Source organism: Alosa alosa, chromosome 18 (assembly GCF_017589495.1).
Source record: "Alosa alosa isolate M-15738 ecotype Scorff River chromosome 18, AALO_Geno_1.1, whole genome shotgun sequence".
Lineage (NCBI taxonomy): Eukaryota > Metazoa > Chordata > Actinopteri > Clupeiformes > Clupeidae > Alosa > Alosa alosa.
In genome coordinates this window covers 30,810,054-30,835,551 of record NC_063206.1, presented here as the reverse complement: position 1 = coordinate 30,835,551, position 25,498 = coordinate 30,810,054, and the positions used below count along the sequence as shown (strand labels likewise).

At 43.9% G+C, this 25,498-nt stretch overlaps 1 protein-coding gene across 1 annotated transcript in view; it reads left to right on the top strand.

Annotated features, from left to right (window-relative positions):
* Positions 1-23,926, top strand: part of LOC125311712 (rab11 family-interacting protein 2) — an 89,032-nt gene extending 65,106 nt beyond the window's left edge. Inside the window, exons 4-5 of the mRNA XM_048270001.1 lie at positions 16,719-16,806; positions 22,519-23,926. Of these exons, the coding sequence (XP_048125958.1) occupies positions 16,719-16,806; positions 22,519-22,746 (316 nt within the window). The 3' untranslated portion in view covers positions 22,747-23,926. The remainder of the gene's footprint in view (positions 1-16,718; positions 16,807-22,518) is intronic.
* The last annotated feature ends 1,572 nt before the right edge of the window (positions 23,927-25,498 follow it).

The following is a 25,498-nucleotide window of genomic DNA, read 5'->3' as shown; positions in this document are numbered from 1 at the left end:
CTCATGCACAATGCAGCGTGTGTGTGACGTTATGCCACCGCTGTTTTATATGTGTGTGATATTCAGTTTACTTACTGACAATGCCGAACCTGTCATCCCTGTGTGAGTCTATAGTATCCTACTTTGTAATAAACGAAGAACAGCATTGTCTATCCGTGTCCGGCTGAGTTAATCCGTGAGGAAACCGTTAAGATTACTAGTATAGCCTGATCCTTACAACAGCAACAATCACCTAAGCAGATTTTCGAAAATCGTAAAGTTAACTCCTCAATATCTATGGGGGAAAAAGTCAAGTCAACTTAATCCCAACATGGTGGACGGGCTCTGAAACCTCCCAAATCATCACGTGACAGCAAGCTACCATGACGTATCTCCTCATTCTCAATAGTGTAGGTGTACCACCACGGGGGCGGTTCAGCGAAAAGAGGGGGCGTGTTCCGGCGCAAACGTTACCTGTTGATACTTTGCAGTTTCAGAAAACAATTCTGCCACAGACCAGGAACCTCCTGGTCTAAAGTCAGTGGCGCAAATTCAGATGCTATTTTAAGAGTGCATGCATAGCCACAGGCCTGCAGGAATGAATGCTATGCACACCGATCTACAGATTTTGTTCGTGCATTGGTCACCTGAAAATTTAGTATCCTAACATCTACATGCAATATCTTTACATCAACAACGCCTAATTACAACCTATTAATTTGGACAACTTTATACAGCCCTATAAAGGCTAAAGTTACCTTTAGTTTTGTTCCAATTTACCGCTGTGTATGGCTTTAAACATTGTGTGCGCTTCATCAGCCTAAGCATTATTCCAGCTGCGCTAAGGTTTTGACAAGCACCACAATTTTGCCTACCTTGTTGTAGCCCATCTGAAATAACTCCAAGCTTTTCTATGTTCCTTCCATCCTTTCGTTGTTTTCAAAAAAATGTTTTATATCCATGATGGCCTTGAAGTCTTGAGTAAGTGAATTAGCTTAAATCAGCTTATTATGTGCTGTTAACCAGCAACCATAGATAGTAAAAGAAAGCAGCAAGTAGCCTTGGCTACAATTTCTGTAGTTGTTGCGTCCATTCATTGTTATTCTCTCTCCTGCTCAAACAAAAGTAAAAAAACATTAAGTTGATGATAACGTGTTTACAAACCCTACTTTGCAGAAAATATTGTAAATAGCCTACTGTCATGCAGTTACTGTAATGGGATTGTCATGAGCTCTCTCTCTGCCTGGTAACACGCGCTGATTGAAGTCTGATGACCTCCACCTGTTCCTGCTCTGCTCTGCCTCACCCTCGTTTACCTACCAGCTGCACTGCATTCACCACTCATCATGCCCTGTATTTAAAGCCTTGCTTTTCAGTCCACACTTGTCAAATCGTCTGCAAACCCGCACCAGTTACCTGCCTGTCTTGGAAAACTACTCTGACTCTTTGCCTGTGAACCCAGACCCGCTCGACTACTTCTTTGATCTCCAGCCCCGGTAATCTTGACCTGCCTTCCGTCTCTCTTCTCTGAATACAGCCTAGCCCTTGACTGTACTGCTGCTTCGTTTCAATTGCTGTTGTGTGTGTGTTTCCCCAGGACTTCCCGGATCATCCAGCTCCTGCCATTGCTGCTCGGCTATTGGGGAACACACACCGCAGACTCTGGAACTCCCGAACCCCTGAAACCCCTGTAACCCCCAACCCTTAAATAAACTTTCTAACGTGACGCTTTTGTGGTCCTCGTCCTGTTTGGTGTCTGACAGTACGATCTGACCAAACATGGACCCAGCGCACGGTCGAACCAGCATGGAAACCGACGAACCAGAACCACCCACCGCCATGCAACGCCTGGAAGAGACAGAGAGAGGGGCAAACCGCAACACTGCTGACATTGCCCCCCTACTTCAAGCCGCCTACCAACAGCTTCAGCAGTTCCAGCAGCAACAGCAACAACTTGCAATGATCATTCAACTTCTCACCAACCTTTCTCCTCTGCCTGCTCCCCACCGGCCCAGCCCCAGCCAGCCTGCTCACCGCCCAGCACCCGAAGTCTCCTGCCCAGTCCACTGCTGCCGGGGCTGCCGGAGCCCCAGAACCCAGGATCGGCAATCCAGAGCGGTTCAGCGGCGACCCAACCCAGGTAATGGCGTTCCTGACGAGCTGCCGTGTCCAGTTTACCCTGCAACCCAGGACTTTTTTGCCACTGAAGGGCGAGGTCGGTTACGTGATCACTCACCTGGCGGGCCGAAGCTCGACTCTGGGGAACGGCGGGAGTTCGAGCGCCAGACCCCAGCATGTGCAACCTTCAACCTATTCGCAGAGGAGATGCTCAAGGTATTCGATTTGGAATCCACCACAGCGAGGCATCTCGGACCCTGATGAGTATTCGCCAAGGCAGAAGGACTGTTGCCGGATTACTCCATTGACTTCCGAACTGTGGCAAGTCGGAGCTCCTGGAACATGGAAGCATTGGTGGATGCCTTCCTCCACAGCCTGGCGGACTACATAAAGGACGCTGCTGGTTTCCCATGATCAACCCCCCACTCTTGATGAAGCCATTGCTCTGGCTGTCCGCGATCGACCACAGGATCCAGGTCCGCCGTCGTGAGAGAGGGCAGGAGTCCATCCACCAGCACACGGAGTGTCCCAACTGCCCTTCTGTCCGCACCTGCCACACCGTCTAGCCAGCCGGGACCAGTCTGAACCGATGGAGATCGGCCGCACCTCCCTAACCCCTGCAGAGCCAGGGGCATCACCTCAACTTGTTGCCTGTACTGTGGTGGTGATGGTCATCGAGTCGCCACCTGTCCAGCAAAAGGCGGAGCTCACCAGATGTAGGAGGAATCGGGATGAGCTCAATGAACATTCAGCCCTCCATCAGCCGTAAACCCTCATCCAAGTCTGTCTTCACCTGTCTGATTCCACCCACACCCTGGCAGCCCTGGTGGACTCTGGGCAGAAGAAAAACATTATTGACACAGGACTTGCTTTCGTCAGCTGGGCTTGGAAAGCCATCAAACTTCCACTCCTGTTCCAGCCCGGCCCTGGACGGTCACGTAATGGCACAGTTACCAGCATCACAGCCCCCATCTCAATGATGGTGTCAGGAAACCACCGAGAAACCATCCGCTTCCACCTGCTCAGCTCTCCAGGCCAACCCCTAATCCTGGGCTACCCTTGGCTCCATCTCCACAATCCTCACCTCGATTGGGCCTCGGAACTGTGAAAGAGTGGGGAAATGCCTGCCACCTGACCTGTTTGCGTGCCCCCAGCACTGCCCCCGACATTTCCCCCAATGTCCCTGAATTTTACCATGGCCTCCGAGAGGTGTTCAACAAGACCAAAGCCACATCTCTGCCCCCACACCGTCCGTACGACTGTGCCATTGATCTCCTCCCTGGGACTGCTCCACCCAAAGGTCACCTCTACTCACTATCCCCTCCTGAAAGAAAAACTATGGAGGATTACATCAGGGACTCCCCTGGCAGCTGGACTCATCCGCCCGCCTTCCCCTCCAGCTGGTGCCGGGTTCTTCTTTGTGGGAAAGAAAGATGGTTCTCTTCGCCCCTGCATTGATTATCGAGGTCTGAATGATGTCACAGTGAAGAACCGGTACCCTCTGCCTTTACTCACCTCTGCTTTTGAGTTGCTCCAGGGATCCACTATTTTCACCAAACTGGACCTTAGAAATGCTTACCACCTAGTCCGAGTAAGGGAGGGTGACGAGTGGAAGACTGCATTCAACACCCACACCGGCCATTATGAGTACCTGGTAATGCCATTTGGCCTCACCAACGCCCCAGCGGTATTCCAGGCGCTGGTGAATGATGTGCTGCGGGACATGCTGAATAAATTTGTCTTCGTGTACCTGGACGACATCTTAATTTTCTCCAGAACACTGTCCGAACACACTCGTCATGTCCAGCTGATTCTTCAACGGCTCCTGGAGAACTCCCTTTATGTCAAAGCAGAGAAATGCGAGTTCCATGCTCAGACTGTGTCATTCCTGGGATACATCGTCGCTGAAGGCAATATCCAGATGGACCCCGCAAAGGTCTCGGGCAGTAACCTCCTGGCCAGTTCGGGGAATAGGAAGAAGTTGCAGCAATTCCTGGGTTTGCCAATTTCTACCGGAGATTCATCCGGAACTACAGCTCCGTCGCCGCTCCCCTCACAGCTCTGACCAGCATCAAACACCCCTTTTCCTGGACCCCAGAGGCCAACACAGCCTTTCATACCCTCAAGGCCGGTTCACCACTGCCCCCATCCTCCAGATGCCGGATTCAGACCGGCAGTTCGTTGTCGAGGTGGATGCCTCAGACGTGGGAGTCGGGGCCATACTCTCTCAACGGGCAGAGGAGGACAACAAGTTGCACCCCTGTGCATTTTTCTCTCGCCGGCTTTCACCTGCAGAGCGCAATTATGATGTTGGAGACCGTGAGCTGTTGGCAGTCAAGCTTGCCCTGGAGGAGTGGCGTCACTGGCTGGAGGGGTCCACAGTTCTGTTCCTGGTCTGGACCGATCACAAAAACCTCGAATACATCCGCAACGCCAAACGTCTTAACCCCAGACAGTCCCGCTGGGCCTTGTTTTTCACCAGATTCAACTTCACCCTGTCATACCGCCCAGGTTCTCGGAACGCCAAGCCAGACGCTCTCTCCCGTCAGTTTCATAAGGATGACGCCCCTTCCCAGGAACCTGCATCAATTCTGCCCGATCCCTGCGTCGTAGCTGCCCTGACCTGGGATATCGAGGAGGAGATTCAAGAGGCCCTCCGTGACCATCCCAGTCCCAGTGCATGCCCAGACGGTCGTCTCTTCGTCCCAGAGAATTTGAGGTCCCGGGTCATACAGTGGGGACACAACTCCCGCCTTGCCTGCCACCCGGGCTCCGCCCGCACCTGCCATCTCCTTGCCCAGCGCTTCTGGTGGTCTTCCTTGAGAAAAGGATGTCCGAGAATTCGCCCCGTGCCTGCCCCCACCTGCAATCAGAACAAGTCCTCCACTCGGCCCCCCGCTGGTTTACTCCAGCCCTTGCCTGTGCCCACACGACCCTGGTCCCACGTCTCCTTGGACTTTGTAACTGGCCTCCCACCATCAGGTGGGATGACGGTCATTCTCACTGTGGTTGACCGGTTCAGCAAGATGGCACACTTCATTCCCCCTCCCTAAACTGCCATCTGCCAGAGAGACTGCCCAGGCTGTTCTTGATCATGTCTTCCGTCTACACGGGCTGCCCAGGGATGTTGTCTCTGACCGAGGTCCATAATTCACCTCCACATTCTGGAAGGAGTTCTGCTGTCTTCTAGGGGCCACAGTGAGTCTCACCTCTGGGTTCCACCCCCAGTCCAATGGTCAATCCGGCGGGCAAACCAGGAGCTGGAGAAGGCTGCGGTGCATGGTTTCTCGCAAACCCCAGGCTTGGGCACAACAACTGGCGTGGATAGAGTATGCTCACAACTCCCTCACCTGCTCTGCCACTGGTATGTCACCTTTCCAGTGTGTGTATGGCTACCAGCCCCCTGTTCCCCAGCCAGGAGGGAGATGTGTCCTGCCCGCCTGCCCTCGCCTATGCCGCCCGTTGCCGTGGCACCTGGTCACAAGCTCGTGCCACGCTACTCAAGTCAGCTGTCAGCTATGCCACTGGGGCTAACCAAGATCGCCCGGCACCCGCCTACCCGTGTTGGCCAGAAGGTGTGGCTGTCAGCCAAGGATCTCCCACTGCGGGTGGAATCGCGTAAACTGGCACCTCGATTCCTCGGCCCGTTCCCTATCCAGAGGGTCATCAGCCCAACCGCAGTCCGGCTCCAGTTGCCAACCTCCATGAGGGTGCACCCTACTTTCCATGTTTCGAAAGTCAAGCCGACGCATGAAAGCCCGCTGGTCCCCGTGCCGCTTCCTCCTCCTCCTCCTCGCCTCGTTGACGGTGGGCTGGTGTACACCGTTCGACGCCTGCTTCGGTCCAGACGGCGAGGTAGGGGCCTCCAGTATCTCGTCGACTGGGAGGGCTATGGGCCTGAGGAGAGAACCTGGGTGCCAGCCAGTCGGATTGTGGACCGGACACTCATCGCCGACTTCCACCGTCTGCATCCTGATCAACCTGCAGTCCGGAGGGGCCGCCCCAGAGGGGTCCCTAACCGTCCTGCCCGCCCGGCTTCCTGTCCTGTGCCTGACCCTGTCTCGGTACCTGTCCCGTCTTCTGTCCACGACCCTCCAGCTCCCTCCGAGGGATGAGGATTTTCCTCTTTCGGTCCGCCCGGGAGGAATTCCTAGCCCTCCACCGGCTCCCCTCCGCCCTCCCGGCGTGGTGTCACTCTTGGGGACTTCTGGGGCCGTCCCTTAGGGGGGGGGTTCTGTCATGAGCTCTCTCTCTGCCTGGTAACACGCGCTGATTGAAGTCTGATGACCTCCACCTGTTCCTGCTCTGCTCTGCCTCACCCTCGTTTACCTACCAGCTGCACTGCATTCACCACTCATCATGCCCTGTATTTAAAGCCTTGCTTTTCAGTCCACACTTGTCAGATCGTCTGCAAACCCGCACCAGTTACCTGCCTGTCTTGGAAAACGACTCTGACTCTTTGCCTGTGAACCCAGACCCGCTCGACTACTTCTTTGATCTCCAGCCCCGGTAATCTTGACCTGCCTTCCGTCTCTCTTCTACGAATACAGCCTAGCCCTTGACTGTACTGCTGCTTCGTTTCAATTGCTGTTGTGTGTGTGTTTCCCCCAGGACTTCCCGGATCATCCAGCTCCTGCCATTGCTGCTCAGCTATTGGGGGAACACACACATGCAGACTCTTGGAACTCCTGTAACCCCCAACCCTTAAATAAACTTTCTAACGTGACGCTTTTGTGGTCCTCGTCCTGTTTGGTGTCTGACAGGGATACTGTGCAGAGTTGGAAAGTTAGGTCAACTTAGAAACTGTTTCTCGTTGTTGAGTTGCCTGATGGTAAGGTACAGCCGTAGCTTGCACCTGCAGGAGCGCTTGGCCACCTGTGCTGCCTAACGCACACTTCGGTCCTCTCATCTATACGACGCAATTTCCATTTCTGCAAACCATACATAATTACAAGGAAAAATATTACCACACGAGGGAAATCAGTGTGGTGTCCATTAAGATAGGTATAAATCTAGCGTACACATTTCCACGAATCACGGATGTGTTGATGTAGCACGGGAGAGAAGAGCTTATCTGACACAAATCTGCATTGTATATAGTGAGGTAATGTTAGATTACATTGCAAAAATATCACCATGCATTCATAACCTCGTGATTCAGTGAGAGTGGTCCCAAAACATCGGAAAGTATGTCTTTGTCACATTTTTGTATTACATTTTGTCAAGAGGAAAAATCAATAGCAAACTGTTCCCAACTGAACAGTGCTTAAAGCGCTTGCAAATCCCCATGCTATGGAACAAGCTGCACTTGCAAATCCCCATGCTATGGAACAAGCACGCCTGTTGTTAAAGGGATTGTGAGATGACTCTCTAAATGGTTTATTGCATGTTACGCCCAAACCACACCCATGAGTAATGTATCTACTTCAGACCACCACATTTTAGATTTGCGTCGGGCGCAACAGTCATTTATCCCGCCGGTAAAATAGCAACAGCGCTCAAGATCTGCCCACAAAGCTACTTGCGCTTTGCGTTTTCATAATTCCATTTTAGATTGTTAAAATAGAGCCCTTAATCTTTCTAGATTATCAGGATCTGGAATCTCCAGGCTAACATTGTGATTTCATGGGTTAATTCTTGGGGGAAATTCTCCCATCCATTATTCGACAATAGGCTATACTGTACAAGATATGTAGTTTAAGATAACGCTACTGAGGTCTTTTATCTCCGTACGAAGAGTAAGAGATCATCAGGTGATTCAACGTTAAGGGCAGTGTTCGAATTATACCGTGAGCTTTGGGGGGTACAGCTATTTCGACTGGTGACGTCACTCTCCATTTTATATAGGCTTACACACATGATTTCACACTTGTGGTTCACAGTCAATTTTCCTTCGAAATATAGGTCATATGACCGTGGCTGTCTGGCCGACAAGTTAAAAGAAACTACTGTAATCATACTGGCAAGCACAATATACCTTACACGTTATGGAAAGGGTTGAATTTGGGTAAATACTGTTTCAAGGTGCACCCCGTGCGTAAAATTGCTTGCCACAGTCAAAAAATATTTTTTGGTATAGCAGTGCAATGCAAACTTGGAAATGCAGACCAATAGCACGGAAATGGCAAACATACTACTTAAATTTAAGAACCAGAATTGTTTACAGATGGGCCACAGAAAGTCTCCTGTTTAATGGCCAAGTTCACCCAGCCTAATACAATGCCTGCCTTTGGTTCATTTGATTAGTTTTTCTTGGATAGCCTAAGCCTACCAAACATCAAGCAAATAAAAAATGACTTGTTCACGGTTGGAAAGAAAATATCTTCACGTTGTTTAGCCTAGGCATTTCATGTAATGTAGCCTAGTGCATTGTGCGCCTGGTGTTATATCACAAAACGGTTGTGCAGCAATACGCTTTTAAGAAAGGCTGATCTTTAATAATGACAACGAGGAAAGACATTTCAGGCCCAATTGATTATTAAGACTTATATGTTCACGTAGCGTTTTAAACAAACTGCAGGTGAAGTTGCAATTATGGGCATTTGCTTAAAAAAGGTTGAGAACCATCTACATGCAATCCCTGAATATTCCAGATGAGTGGAAGGGAGACCTCCAGTTAAACCATAGCGATCTTGCTACTCAATATTTTTCTAAGGTTGGCTATCACTATGTTACAAAGGCAGTGAAATATTAGACAAATGTATGGTCAGTTGGCCACCGCTTGTTAACCCATATCAGGTGTTTGCAGCCAACACTGTCCATTTGTTTTTATTCGTCAGTATTATATCAAAGCAAATAACACAGTCTGAACGTACCAGAGAAATGGTACAGCCCGATGGGGGTGAGGGTTTGAAAATCGTATTTCATTAGATTATATCCTGAATTGTTGGTATGTGATTGTAATACTGCATTTAATTACATGCATTATTGGATAACTTGGAAATTGTATAAACATTTTTCAGTACCCCCCAAACTATTATTTTCATCCCTTTTGGGAGGGTCCAAGTCTGATTTAGGGGGTACGGACCCCCCCAATACCCCCCGTAATTCGAACCATGGTTAGGGTTTTCCCGGCAGCCGCAAGCACAACTCTGTCTTTTGGTAACTGACTGACAAACGCGAAAGGCAGAGCTAGAATTTCAGGTATGTCCCTCATGTATGTACCTAGGTGGAATACGGAGCCCATCCCTGCTTCGCTCACCGCCCACCACCCATTTGGAGGCCCTGATGATTACTTCCATGGCCATTGTGAAAGCCAAGGGTGAGCCTGTGCAGCCCGCCATGATGCCTACATCCAATCGCTGGCATGTTGTACTGAAGTTGGCTGTTGTGAAACACAGTTGCAGGTCCTGGAAATAGGTCTTGACTAGTGTGGTGATGAGTTCTGGTACATGGAAAAATTTGAAGGATTCCCAGAGGAGCTCATGGGGAACTGACCCAAACGCGTTAGCCAGGTCAAGGAAGATGACATGTAAGTCTCTTTTATCCTTCTTGGCTGCTTGGATCTGATGCCATATCATACTGGTGTGCTCTAGACACCTTGAGAATCCTGGAATTCCTGCTTTCTGTATGGATGTATCAACATACTTGTTCTTCTCCAAGTAAGTACACAGCCTTTGTGCCACAATGCTGAAAAAGATTTTACCTTCGACGTTAAGAAGGCAGCTTGGTCGGAATTGGTTGATGTCCGATGCGTCCTTCTTTTTTGGTATAAGCACTCCGCCAGCTCTACGCCAGGCCTTGGGTATTCTTTGCTTCTGCCACACTATCCTCATGAGCCTCCACAGGAAGCGTAGCACATCCGGTGTGTTCTTGTAAAGCTTATAGGGTACTCCTTTGGGCCCCGGTGCCGATGCTGTTCTTGCTCGCCAGACCATGTGCTCATTTTGGAGGACTAGTGTCGAGGAGGACATCAGGCAGTTGAACTGGTGGGATGTCAGGTGGAATGACTATCTGCTCATGCCTGTTATTGTCGTGGTAGGCCTTTCCCAGGTGCTCCTCCAATTCCTCCTTTGATGTTCTCAAGGTTCCACTTTTTTCCTTTGTGAATATTTCCTGGAAGTAATTACACATGAATGAGCACAATGGGTTTTTGCTAAGAGTTAACCCAAAAAATTACACAATGTAGCTTTAACATAACGTTTCCACATAACGTTTCCACATCACATGACGTTTGGGTAGGAACACTGCTCCCCCTCCCCCCCTTTCTACAGACTGCTGTCAGTGCATTCCCTGTTATATTGGATTTATGTTTATACTTTGTTGCAAAAGACGCATATTTAGTTGTTTATTATTGCGCTTCTCAACTGTAGGAGGACCCCGAGAGCAAACCTTCTTTAGTGCTGCTTTAGATGGTTATACATTCCTGATTTCCTTTGATGTCACTTACTAACTAACTACTAACTAATAACTTCCAAAATTACCTGGTTCAGTTGGACTGAACGTCAACATGGCTGTATCGAGGTCAGACATTTTCCTGTTTTGGACATATGCACCTCCATGTCATAAATTCTAGGGGTGAGGCCTCTAACATTAGAATATATAGAGGTGGGATATACAAATTACGCTTGTTTTCAGCTGCCACATTTACCAACACCCGCTCATTCTTACACTGGAATTAGAGTGATACGAACGTTTCATAAATTACACATGAGCCCTCTCATAAGATGATTCCTGCACTTAGATCAGCGCTGGTTTGTATGTTTTATTGATAAATGAAGGCCAGTATTTCAAGGTTAGCTGCAAAATAAGGTACTGCACTTTATGAGAAATGGTGCATTCTTTAAGTCGGTACTAATAAAATAGGGTGTTTTAAAATGTTAAATTTCAGGGGATCGTGATAACTTTCTAGTATCGGTGCATCGTGTAACACTGATTTACAAATAGGCTATAACGTATTTAATATGTACAAATGCCATACACAAATAGTGGGCATTCCAGTTAATATTGTGTGCATGTCCTTCTCATTCAACCAAGGAGGAATCACTAAGGAAAATAGTCTTGACTGTACAGTAGCCTTTACTGTGATGGTTGAAATAGCAGACGCTCATCAGAGTACCACAGTGGACGAGAGGGGAAGTAGAGCTGGATCAATAGCAAGGTGCAGATCCAGTAAGTGTCCTATAGGCCAGAATGAGGGATTTGAATTAAATTCTGGCTGCTAGCAAGCCAGTGAAGAGTAACTAACAGAGGAGCTACGGCTATATGTTATAGTTATATAGTTTAGTATTTTGCAAATATGTGTCTTCTTTGGCTGTTTAAAGACCAGACATGCTGCTGCATTCTGAATAATCTGTAATAGTTTCACTACACAAGCAGGTAGGCGAGCTAACAATGAATTGCAAATTGCAATTGCAGATATGCTACTTGTGATGGCTGACATCCAGAAACTGTTTTTGTTCTTTGTTTATGTCCGTAAGCAAGTGAAATTGGGGAGAGTCTAAAAGATTTAGGGAAAATCTATATAAGTTAGCATGTCTAAATACAATAAAGATATATTATGGATCGACCAACTGATTTATTGATTATAATAATAATAATAATAATAATAATAATTAGTGCTGTCAGTTAAACGCGTTTTTAACGGCGTTAACGGAAACCTATTTTAACGGCGTCAATTTTTTTATCGCGAGATTAACGTTCATTTTGGTGTAACAAACTTTGTTGTTTTTTCATATGCTGTTGCAACAACTAGTAACGTTAGAACAACTACAACACCACACCGATCTAGCCAGACCGGAAACTAAACAATACGCACTGACGAATGGAATGGAACAGAACGTTGTATGTGCTGCATACACGCCCCCTTTTAGGGGGAAGATGACTGATATAATGGAAATCTATGCTGCATCAAAGTGGAGAGCGAAACGTGCTTATAGTAAACTTACTAAATCTTGAAACAAACATGAATAAAAGGCACAAAATAAGGTTGGTGTAAGAGTTATCTGTGTGTTTATGGGATTAATGTGACCATGTTCCTATGTTTTGCTCTCTCCAGTTTACTAACAGGAGTGTCACGAATGTATCGATAGGCACAGTCAAACTGCCCGTGGCTGACTAATTAAGTTCAGCAAGCTTAACTTTACATGTCATAACATCAACTAAACATAAGTCACACATTCATTTTATCACTTGTAATATGAACGTAGCCTATTTCCTACAACTAGGTGAGATAATTGGCTGTGTTATACTGAAGTTCCACAGTTAGCTAGCTAGCAAGCTAACCATTTTGCATGGGATATTATGGTAAGTGTACATGCTAAATTTGTATAATACATGGGGTATTGCAAACGAATAAGGTTGGTAATGTACATCGTTTCGACATGAGTAAGTTACATAAACACAATTCTTCATAACTGCCGTGTTAGTAAAATGATTGAATGTCCTGTGAATTAATAACTAGATGTAACGTCAACGTGTGATTACTAGCTGTCTTTCAATGATATAATGTTAACATGTTTTCTGCTAAAATGGGGCGTGATGCAGATCAAATGTATCTTTATGAGGATGCGCCGTTAGTAGGCTATGTAAAGGCATGCTGCACACACTTGGTTGGGCTAACGAGCCGGCCAAAGAGTAGTAGGCTGACGCATTAGTTGTGTGCAAAGATTTTTTCACCGTCACTTGTTCTGTTATCAACATTCCTCTTTGGCTGCTACTATTTGCGATGCACTCTGCTTTCGACATTCATTTACATTAGATTCCATTATTTTCCATACAACACCGCACACCAGCATCGCACTTTGCAGCCGTGTAAATTCAGTTATATTTGGTCGCTGCTCCATAAAATCCATTGTTCATCCAGTGTTTGCCTGTTAAAAACTTCGGCGTTGATGAGTGTGGCAAGTGACAGTGCACCATAGACTGTAGGCCTATAAAATGGCAATGCACTCATGTTGAAAAGTTCCTTATTTTCAACTGAACTCAAATATAGTATGAATATAATATTTTCTGTTTGTTATGCCCTTTATAATGTGTGTAGGCCTACATTTTGTGCATGCACTTCTGCAGTAGCATTTATTTCAGTTTATATCAGCTATATTTCTGAAGAATATATTGTTTTGCCTCAGGTCTGCTGCACATCTTTTGAAATTTGATTTGAAATAATCAAATAGACCTATGTCTTAAAGTTCAGTTAATAAAGTAACTTGCTTTGCTTTCATTTGAATCCCAATCAAGATAAACAATAATTGCTTTATTGTTAATATGGACTCCTGGAAAGTTCAGAAATGCAAAATAATAGAATTTTAATGATAAAATATGTGATTAATCGTGATTAACTATAGGAATTCAGCGATTAATCGTGATTAAAAATTTTAATCGTTTGACAGCACTAATAATAATAATAATAATAATAATAAGCTGTATTTGTATAGCACCTTTCATACACAGCTCAAAGTGCTGTACATTTGGAACAAGTAACGCAATAATAGAAAAGAATCAGTCATTCCTCTTCGTTGCTGTGGCCGTTCATGATCCAATCAGCTACATGTCAGAAATATAGAAAAGAACATGTAACACAATAATAGAAAATAATCAGTCATTCCTCTTCGTTGCTGTGGCATATATATATATATATATATATATATATATATATATATATATATATATATATATATATTAGGGCTGTCAAAATAACTGTTTAATTTCGATTAATTAATTTGAGAAAAAATAGCTGATTAAAAAAAATAGCGCAGATTAATCGAAAATTAATGCTAGGACTGTTGGCAGTAGGTGTCTTGTCATGAGTGTCATCCATAGCAGACGTGTTCTTATTGTACTTTAATAGAACTGCACACAACTTACATGGAACAGGAGTCATTTTCGGTGAAGAACTTTCATAGATAGGAATGTCTAGCCCGTTTAGCCTTTGGCCATTTTGTCCACAACTAGTTGACTCCTGCCTACAGCACTGATTAGTGATTTTAATTATCGACTAGTTGATGAAACCCCTAGTACAAGACATATACATAAAGGAATTATCCGGAGTAAAATGCACTTTAGATCAATTTACGGATGATTGGGAGTACATACGTTGAGTTGACATCAAAATCATGTCATTCGGATGTGTTTTGAGAAAGTTTGATTTTACAGTTTTTAGTCAAAACTTGTTAGCCTGGAAGTGACCAGGGCATGTCATTTCGCCGCTACCTATCTCGTAATTATGAGTTAAGGATAGGATCCGTGCTGAGGATCTGAACAAAGTGCCATGAAAAATAAGCCTGTCAAATCGCCAACAACCCCAAAGGCAATACAATGTTGCACGTTGACAGTCCTAACCAGTAGGTGGAGGTAGGCCTACTACTACGCATACCTCTATCCACGTTGTCACACGCACGCCTATTGTTTATTTTGTGCAGCTAGGCTACTCAAGTGGCATTGATGAGTTAAACAGTCACATTTTTTTCCTACAAGTATTAATTATATTGAGAGAAAATAGTCAGTTGTAAACAAATAACTCTTCTTATGTAACCCTTTCGTAAATGGACTGAAGTTGGCTCTAAATATCTACTTTTATCGATTATGCTAACCGTTAGCATCTCTATGGGATTTCTCATATACATTAGCCATAAGCTATCACATTAGTTTCTATTCACACACAAGTGGGGGGCAGAATGGGAAATGTGTCATCATAATTATCTCGTAATTACGAGATAATATGTCATAATTATGAGATACTGTCTCATAATTTTTTGGTGATGTGAATGCAATGCGCCACCGTAGATGTGAAAACATTTAAAATCAATATTTAAAACATATGTATATGTTTAAAAATAGGACATATTAGTGAATATCTACATCCTACACCCCCCTCTATGATAATTGTGGTGTGATTGACTTTAGCCTACTAATTGTGTTAGTTGTGTGCTATTCCCCACTCCCCCACTCCAGTAGGGAAACCTGAGGTCCAGAAGTGAACCTATCCCCTCCCCCTCCTCCTTGCACTTCTCAACCTCTGTGTGTGAGACCTTCTCAGCAGCTAGCACATTAGCCTGCACAGAATATAGGGAGACCACCTCCTACACTGTAAGATATAATTGACTTGACGTGCAAATGAGCGATAGAAAAACCGGTTGGCGCAAATGAAAGCCAACAAATATTCTGACTTTTTTGCGAGCGCTCATGCCACCCACCCACAGGATGTTGCCCATATTGTCCATATGAGAATCCGCCACCAGAAGCATCTGATGAGGAAAATGTACTGTAACTGCTAGAAAGTAAAACTTTCCAGGAAGTAGTCCTAATATCCACAAAAACAGCATTTTGGCCCAGTGTAAGTTCATTTTAACCAGTTGTTTTTAAGGCCCCTCCAGATTCCACTGTTGTTGGGCTGCCACTTATCTTAGTCCTGTATCTGTTTTCCCTCGACCCTCCTCCTCAGCTCTCTCTGCACATTCTCCACCTCCTCTCTATTTTGAAATCGAATGGCCTTTTTTTCCTTAAGACCAGCATTTATACAAGGATACAAGGAGATTTATTTGTCACATACATAGCAATACCAATGTAAAGCATGTAGTAAAATTTCGTTTGGTGTTCAGCTTTTTCTGTGCAAGTGTGAAGAAAGGAAAGATCAAGAAATATTTTAATAAATAGCAAGAGAGAATAAAAAATGCAGTGTGTGTACAGTCCATGTGCAAGTGTGTAAGAAAACAAAACAAAAAAAGTTTATATAGTCTTGTGTGTGTTCAGGATACGGATTGCTTGAGCAGGGATGGATTACTGCACGGGCCTACCGGGCCCAGGCCCAGGGGCCCAAGGGGTCAGGGGGCCCTGAAGCCCAAGCCTTTGCATGGAATCATTGCCTCAATATCAACAAATCAGGATGTACTGTAGGCTATGAATCTGATTGAATTTAGTATTGGCCATCCCCAAAATGCACCAGAATACAGGAAATCATATCAAACAAATTTAAAAAAATTCTGGGGGAGGACCCCCAAACCCCCCCTCCCACATATACGACAATTAGTGGGGGGCCCTTAATACATCTGGGCCCAGGGGCCCGAAAGTTCATAATCCACCCATGTGCTTGAGGATAGAAGCTCCTCCTCAGTCTCTCTGTTCTGGTCTTGTAGCACCAGAGACGTTTGCCTGACCTCATGTCAGAAGTAAAGCGGCTGGTTGTTGAAAATACACTGTACAGTCTTGGTGGGTTTGACATTCTTTATACAGAAGCTGAGATAGTCTTTACAGCTGGCAACCTATGTATGAAAGGTTTGTACAGAGGCAGGAGTTGAACCAAGTTGTTATCAGATCTTCCCAGGAAGGAGATATGATGAGTCATGTCTTCTTAGTTTTTACACTTTAAATATATTTATAGTATAAAAATGCAGGCAACGACAGAATTATTTTACATTAGTCATTTAGACACTTTATCCAAAGTAGTACAAGGTACAATTAACAATACTTTGTGTAAATACAAAGAAGAACCACTGACACTGCTTATATTCTGCAGAGTATAGCAGTAAGGAGTGGTGAGAATATTTGTGTCACTAAGATTATGTCATTAAAGGGATTTAAACCTGTTCCCAAAACCTAAATTAAACAAGACCATTTTTATTAAACCTTAAGCTTTTATTATAGACAACCCTGTTTATGTGTTTAATTACGGTTTCTTTATGCAGTGATAATATGAGAATACCTGTCAGCGGCACTGACCTCAGTGCCAAGCAGAGGACGTCGCCAGGAAAGACAGGTATTAAGCAGAAAAAAGTAAGTAATACAATGTGTTGTTTTGAATGTTTTATGTTGTAACCATGTAATCCACAGCCACAGCTTGATTACAGTGCACCATATCATTTTTGTCATTTCTTTCTTTGTTGTGTTTTATTCCTCTTCACAGGTTTTTTTGTTGTTGTTGCCTTAAAAGTAGTGAAATTAGAGTTTAAGTTTTTGAAGCATCAGAAACTTTTAATTGGCTCTTTGTAGGCATTTTATTAGAAGTTGCAGTCAGAGATTCCCATCTTAAACGTCAGATTGTGTGCCATTTACCAAATTAACCACAGAAATAGTTGTTCATTGTCTTTGATCTGCCTGTAATTTGAGATGGTGTGAAATTATTAGTGAGTTTCCATTAGCTTAGGAAAAGGGACCATATTATTGTTCTGCCACAGTAATTGCAATGCAGACGAGGAGTCAGAGGTCAGAGTACAAATGCTTCAGGAATTAGGAACACCAACCTCCAAAATTTTAGTGTGTAATAATCAATCATCATAATAACATAAAAATGTTCTCTCATAATGAATGTATTAATGTTTAAACCACAAATATATTTGACCAAATTATAAAGAAATTCAAGCCTGTAAGGATTCAGTCAACATTTGAAATGGTCAGCCTTATATTCTACATAAGAATTACCCTCATTAGAGAAACTAATGAGACAGCTGGAGAATACTGAACGGTTACCTGATCTCTACTCTTTGGTGATCTTCAGCACAAGTCCCAACACAACACATTGTTTATTGTCCTCTGTGTGAAATGTGAACAATTTAGTATTTAATTTATTTAAGTATTTAGTAGAAGTAGTACCTTAAGAGGTAATGGTTCTTAATCACTAACATTTACTTGATATTTTTAACAATAACAATGCAATAACTTTATATTTATATGGAGCATGACATAACTTGGTGTAAACCTGGGTGTGAGTGTCAGGGTGTTAGGTTTCACTGACAAGATTTCAAAATATTTCCATGATTATTCAACTGAATGAAATTTATATCACTTTTCACCGCCTAGAACTACATAAATGCTTACTTTATGTCACAGCGGCTAATTATGAAATGTGACTTCACAAGATTGAATAAAACATGCTTTCTCCCCCCACCAGGCGCAGCACCAATACTTAAAAAAATTGCTTAACCCTGAAATTTGCAGAGGAAAAATGTTAAAATACTGTTAAGTAAATGCACAATTTCAATGCACTTTCAAACAAAGTAGGGCCTATGTCCTATGCCTTAAACACCCATGCATTATCCACCGTGTGACCCCTGAATATCACCCTAGCTATTTTCCACCATCTGCATGAAAATGGAAGTGGCGGTGCGGACACATTGCGAAGCCCTGTGTCTCTCCGGATTTTGTCAATTAGTGGTAATCTGTTTAAGTATTTCCGCTAAACATAGTTTAGCATACATATCGTACAGCCAACGGGAACTTTTTGACATCGGTTCCTGCCATCCTAACATCTTCATCGACATGTGTCTTGCCCCACAAGAGGAGTCAAAACATTGGCCCATGTATATACTAGCATGGCTAATATACAAAGCCATTCCCCTCCCCCACGTAGAACAATCTGACCACCTCTCATTGTTTCTACTGCCCAAGTACTCAGCACTCATCAAAGGTGTGAAAGCCACAGTAAGGACAGTCAAAGTGTGGCCAGAGGGAGCAGATTTGGCACTTCAGCAGCGTTTTGAAAACACAGACATTGACTTACAGTATACACCTCCTCCATTCCGGACTATATCAACTCCAACATCAAGTGCGTCACCACCCTCAAACTGATCACCACTTTCCCTAATCAGAAGCAAATCAGGTGATGGTCAGGCCAATAGCTCATCCAGGGCTAACCTGAAGAGGGGCATCACAGAGGCCAAGAACAACCACAAGCTAAGGATTGAGGATCACTTTAAGAATAAATCCAACCCCCGACACAGGTGGCAAGGCATCCAGGCCATCACAGACAAACCTACTAACAAACCCTCCTCACCACCGACGCCTCCTTGCCTGATATGCTGAACTACTTCTATGGCTGCTTTGACAGGGATAACAAAAAGGTGGCCATCAAGGCTGTGGTCTCTGCAGAGCATCAGCTCCTCACACTCTCCCTCACCGACTTGTGTTCGGCACTGAGCAGAACTAATGCATGAAAGGCTGCTGGTCCTGATGGCATCCCTGGACACATCCTCAGGGCCTGTGCTGTGCAGTTGACTGGTTTGGACCGGTATATTCAACCTGTCACTAGCCCAAGCAGTTGTCCCTGCATGCTTTAAAACCACCTCCATCGTGCTGGTGCCAAAATATTTCACTGCAACAAGCCTTAATGACTTCTGTCCAGTTGCACTCACGAGGTGCTTCACGAGGCTGGTCCTGGCTCACCTGCTTACTACCTTCACTGGACCCCTTCAAATTTGCTTACCGGGAGAGCATGAGTACGGAGGATGCCATCTGTACGACACTTCACTCCGCTCTGTCCCACCTTGACAATAGCAACGTCTATGTGAGAATGCTGTTCATCAACTTCAATTCAGCATTCAACACCATCATCTCCTCCAAACTGATCACAAAACTCAGTGAACTGGGCATCAATACCTTCCTCTGTAACTGGATTCTGACTTCCTAACCAACAGACCGCAGTCTGTTAGGTTAGATGACCACACCTCCCTGAACACCGGTGTACCACAGGGATGTGTGCTGAGCCCTCTCCTCTACTCCCTCTTCACCTACAACTGCACACCTGTAGATGGCTCTAACATCATTGTCAAGTTTGCAGACAACACAACGGTGATTGGTCTCATCAGCAACAATGATGAGACGGCCTACAAGGAGGAGGTCCAGCACCTAACAATGCGGTGCACCGACAACAACCTGGCTCTCAACACCAAGAAGACCGAAGAGCTCATTGTGGACTTCAGGAAGTCAAAAGCTGGCACACATACACCCCCATCCTCATCAGTGGTACTGAGGTGGAGCGTGTCCCCAGCTTCTGGGTCTTATGTTCATATCTTTGTGGACCTCTCTTGGACCCTCAACACCTCTACCCTGATCAAGAAGGCTCATCAGCATCTCTTCTTCCTGAGGAGACTAAAGAAGGTCAACCTGTCTCCAACTGCTCTGCCTCTGACTGGAAAGCACTGCCAAGGGTGGTGAAAACTGCCCAACGCATCACCGGTTCCTCACTCCCCTCCATCGGGGTCATCCTGGGCAAGCGATGCTTGCGTAAGGCAGTCCCCTCCAGGAGGTGTTACAGGTCTCGCCGCACCCAGACCAGCAGGTTCAGAGAATACTTCTTCCCTGTGGTTGTCACCCTACTGAACACTAACTCTGCACCTTGGTGACAACCAACCCCACATGGACAACAATGAGGTGCACTACTCTATTCCACCCATAGCATTCTATTTACAAAATATACATATTGTAACTACTCTTATTCATACCAACATTCATCTGCTTATGTTAATGCCATCATACTGTAAACTATAATTCATAGTCAACGGTACATATTTGTCTATACTGTTAATACTGCACATACACTTTTTTTACTACTCTGATAAGGTTACTGTTAATACACTGCACATACAGTACCTGTACATTCTGTACATCTGTCTATATTGTCCATACTGTATATCCATATTTATTTATTCTGCTCATATAATGTTATTGTTAGTACACTGCACATATCCCTACTATGAACCATGGCACTTGCTTAATTGTATACTACTATCCACACTATATGTCATATACTGTTTACTATATGTCATATACTGTTTACACTGTACTATCTGTCTATACGGTTCACATTGCACTTTTCTGCTCTTTTGCACATCCAATAAAGTTAAATCTAATCTAATCTAAAGGGGACATGGCCATATCACTCATAATGAGATGTATCTAACAATATTTTCAGCTGGGGGCATTAGCCTTCAGCAACTGGAGGCAGTGGTTCTCAAACTGTGCCATCACACACACTGATGTGTTTGGGGAAGAGCCAGGTGTTTTGTGGGCCTAGATGAGGCAGTCATCTCAATGGGGGCTGTTCCCACACCCCATTATTCTGACGACTCAATAGTCCAACTTAAACACACAAACACTTAATATGCTTAAAACATAAAACCCATGTCCCCCTCCATTCTATATTTAGGAACGAAGTGATCAAATTCTGTGACTTGATGCATGTTACCTCAGTCTCTGGTATGACAAAATTAAATTTCAAGACTTTTGACCATGACTTTTCCAGGTTTTCCATGACCGTGGGAACCCTGGAGTGTGATACACACATGCATGAACCTACCAAAGCCAAAAGCCATCAATCAGTGCTATTAGTTTCTCCTTGTTATTTCTGCAGTTATTTGCATAGCCCTTAAACTTCTTTGCTCAGTTCAATTCAATGTTATTTAGCTAGCCTGGTTTTACCAAACTATTTACTTTGTGAAGAGGGTCTGGGAACACCCCACTGGAGAATGTTTCCAATTGTAATTTATGATGCGTTCATGGGGTCTGGGAATAATGTGGCAGCATTTCCTTCTTTCACTAGTGTATCATGCCATACTTTTGATTATGATGTGCATTTTCCTTTTCTCTACCACTGCCTTCTGAAACTTCAAAAGTCATTACCTCTGGTTGCTGATTAGTTCTCCATCCTTGTGTCTGAGTGCATTTCCAGACTGATATCTCAGTGAGGAAAATAAATATTATATACAAATATCAACAATAACAACTGAAATGTTCTCAAGGTGCCTTAAGGATGTTGCACACTGGCAGAAAATTTAAGGCCCTATCTTGGCGATCTTAAACGCATGGTCACTGGCGAATAGCTTAAATACATTTAGGGGTTTGTCCAGTCCACATTGGGGGTAGTTTTGTTATGAAACATCGAGCGCCTAGCGCAAAAAGGCAGTTCTTATGTTTTTTAATCAGTCATGGGTGTGTTTTGGGCGTAACATCCTTTAAACTAATGAGAGTGACATCTATCATTCCCTTTAACAGCAAGCAGCGCGACTTCAAACAGCGCATCAGTATTTTGATGGTCACCGGCACATTCGAAGTAATCTACTTGCACGCGAGACCGTATGGAACAGATATTCCTCTAAACAACCTTCACCGTGGTGTCATAGTCAATGACAAAACAGTTGTACACAGTTAATTACTTTCACTATTGACTGACAATGGGTTACCATCAAAAACATAGCCTGAAAAAAGTAACACTTACTCCAATAATGTTCGACTCACTGAATAAAAAACCTAAGGACATTTATCCTGCAGAGGAGTTGCTGCTTACATCTCGTGACAGTGCATCTTCAACTGTGCTTCATATGCGCCTTTCGCTATAGACCAGGTTTTTCTTGGTCAGTGGCGTAATGCTTTTTAGATGGTGTAAGATAGCGATTTCTAGATCACATGCCAGACCACACCTTATGTCGTTAATTGCCACACCTTTGGGCGCATTGTGTAATAAAAGAGAGGGGCATGGCGAAAAATTTGAGTGTAAGATAGGAATAAACTGTGTTGTGATAATACGTTATGCGCTGCGTTTCTGGCACTTTCAATGTCCCATAACTATTTATGTATATTTTTAACTTTCAAACTTTCAAAGGCCTTTGTTAATTTTTCTCAAATCCACAAACTTTCAAGGATTTAAAGGACCTTTGGGAACCCTAAGATGTCTCTTTGTTATTGTTTGTGAAAGGATTGTACTTCTTTCCACAGGAATCGGGTCAATGCCCAGCCTCAGCTGCATCTTACAGCAACCTGTCATTTGATGAAGTTGTGCAGGAACTGCTGAAGCAGAAAGAAGTTGTGAAAAAGAAGGATGCACATATTCGTGAGCTTGAAGACTACATTGATGACTTGCTGGTTAGGGTCATGGAGGAGACACCTAGCATTCTTAGAACACCATATGAACGAAAGAAAAAAGCTGAGAGGATCTACAAATGAGGCACAGAAGCTCAGAGAGAAATAGTACTTCACTTACATTGAGGGTCAGCCCTATATTGTATGCACGATGTTAACAAACATTCAAACACTGTGTACCAAAGACAATAGACTATATGCCACTGAATCACTCTCAGCCAACTGTGTTGTACTGGCTATTGTTTTAATCGATCGACTCTTTTAGACAAGCATAAAGACATCTCTTCTCCCTGTGAACAGCCTTTCTGAATAGCTATCTCTATATAAAAACACCTTTACTGTAGCCTACCTGTTTACACAGATCCGGTTGGGTGTTGCACCTAGTGAATGAGCATGTTAAGATGTTGAAGGATTTATGCGCGTGTCAATGATGAATAAAGAGTTGGCTGTTGGGCATAAACAAGTTGTTCAGTGTCTGAATAAACATCAAAAGGAGCAGAATATAACAAAAGATGCTTTTACAACCCAGATGACGTTCCACCGGAAATATACTGTATGTGCTGGCTGACAGCCTTCTGGGGCATATAGTCAATTTGCTAAAGGAAAAGAAAACCTACAGTGGGCGGTAAAAATTAATTGTACACAGGCTGAAAAAAAGAATATATGATATATTTCATATTGCATTCATCTCAAAACACATCTGTGTGGCCTATGTTAAGCAATTTCTTCCACAATAGTTAGCCACTCAACTGTAATAACTTCTAATCACTTACTGTTATTAATGTGTAATTCAGCTATAAATATAGACTTAATTTAGACATAATTTTGCTGATTATCCATCAGTGTAGGTGAGGCCATTTGAATACTTTTACAAGGATTTAGAGTATTTTATGTCTTTGGGTTAGCCTCTCAATCTCCTTGTCTCTTGTCTATCTTTGCCTTTTTGGACTGGCCTTTATCCTTCTCAAATGAAGGCCTATTGCTACTTGACAGATAAAGCTAGGCCTGCAAAACTCAAATATTCAATTTCATCCTTTCCAGGTCTCCATTAATCTATTTGAAGGATCTGTCTAGGTATGGCTTGTGAAATATACTGAGCACATGGCTTATTTCTTTCTACTTGAAATATGTACACTTTTGGTGCCAAAGTAATAATGATGTATGATGTATTTGTGTACTGGAAAATAAAAAAGCAATACAACAGTAACCGATTAAAATGTGCCTTTTGAGCCGGCCAGTATTTCTGAGTTATCCATGTTCCTTCTTAATGTTTCTGTAACTGGGCTATTTTCAAGGTAATGACACTTGGTAAAAATACTTTCACAACAACTTTTTTACAATCATTTTCTTCTGTCTGCAATGCTAATATTTGTGAAAATAGTAGGGCTGTCAAAAATAACTGATTAATTTCGATTAATTAATTTGAGAAAAAATAACTGATTAAAAAAAATGACGCAGACTAATTGATTCCATGTGACCTTTGAACCCGAGCCATTCTAGTCAGTAACCATTAGACTGTAAAATAAAGGAGAGAGAAGAAAATGTGCTGCCTAGATCATTGATTGGAACATTTACTTTTAAAAAACGGCCTGATGTTGATAAAAATAAAGTGTTGTTTAAAATAAAGCCCTCTGCAATGTCTGCAGCAAGGAATTTGCATATCACCAGAGTTCGTCAACTCTAAAGTCGCACATCAATGCAAAGAAATAGTGTTGACATTCAGGGGAGTGTTAATTTATTTTCATTGTGTCCCCTAGGTCCCTAGAATGGGAATTATGTGAGGATGCTGTTCATTGACTTTAGTTCAGCATTCAACATGATAGTACCTCTCACCTTGGTCACAAAGATGAAGGCCTTAGGACTAAACACCACCCTGTGTCACTGGATATTTGACTTCCTCACCAACCGTTCACAAGTGGTTAGAGTGGGGGGTCTGACATCTGACTCATTAACCATCAGCACTGGTGCTCCCCAAGGCTGTGTTTTGAGTCTCTGCTGTACAACATCTACACACATGACTGCAAAGCCAACAGTAGTCATACCTCCATCATCAAGTTTGCAGATGACACAGTGATCTTGGACCTGATTAGTAACAACAATGAACAGCTCTACTTGGATCAGGTTGATGAGGTGGCACAGTGGTGTCAATCTAACAGCTTGACACTGAATATCAATAAAACCAAGGAAATGGTAGTGGATTACAGAAGGCAGCAGCAGAACTACAGTTACACCCCACTAATGATCAGCGGGCAACCTGTAGAGAGAGTCACAAGTTTTAAATACCTTGGTGTCCACATTACTGAAGACCTAACATGGACTGTTAACACTCAATATGTTCTGAAGAAGTCCAGACAACGACTCTACTTCCTTCGTCAGCTAAGGAAATTCAAAGTTTCTACATCCATCATGAAGGCCTTCTACACTTCAGCGGTTGAGAGTGTTCTAACAGGTAGCATCATCACCTGGTATGGGAACTCCACAGTTAGAGATTGTAGTACTCTGCAGAGAGTAGTGCGCTCAGCTGAACGTACTATAAGAACTCAACTCCTTGCTCTACAAGATATCTATTCCAGAAGAGTACTCCTAAGAGCCCAAAAGATTCTGAACAATGGATTATTCCTACCGCTGAAATCAAGAAGACGCCTATGTAGTCACAAAGCCAGAACTGAGAGACTCAGGAGAAGTTTTTATCCCCAGGCCATCCGAACTCTGAACTCACACTATACTGACTATGCACACATTCACTCTTCAGCACTCTCAAACATTTCCCAACTCTGAACTCACACTATACTGACTTTGCACTCATTCACTCCTCAGCACTCATGACCCCCCACAC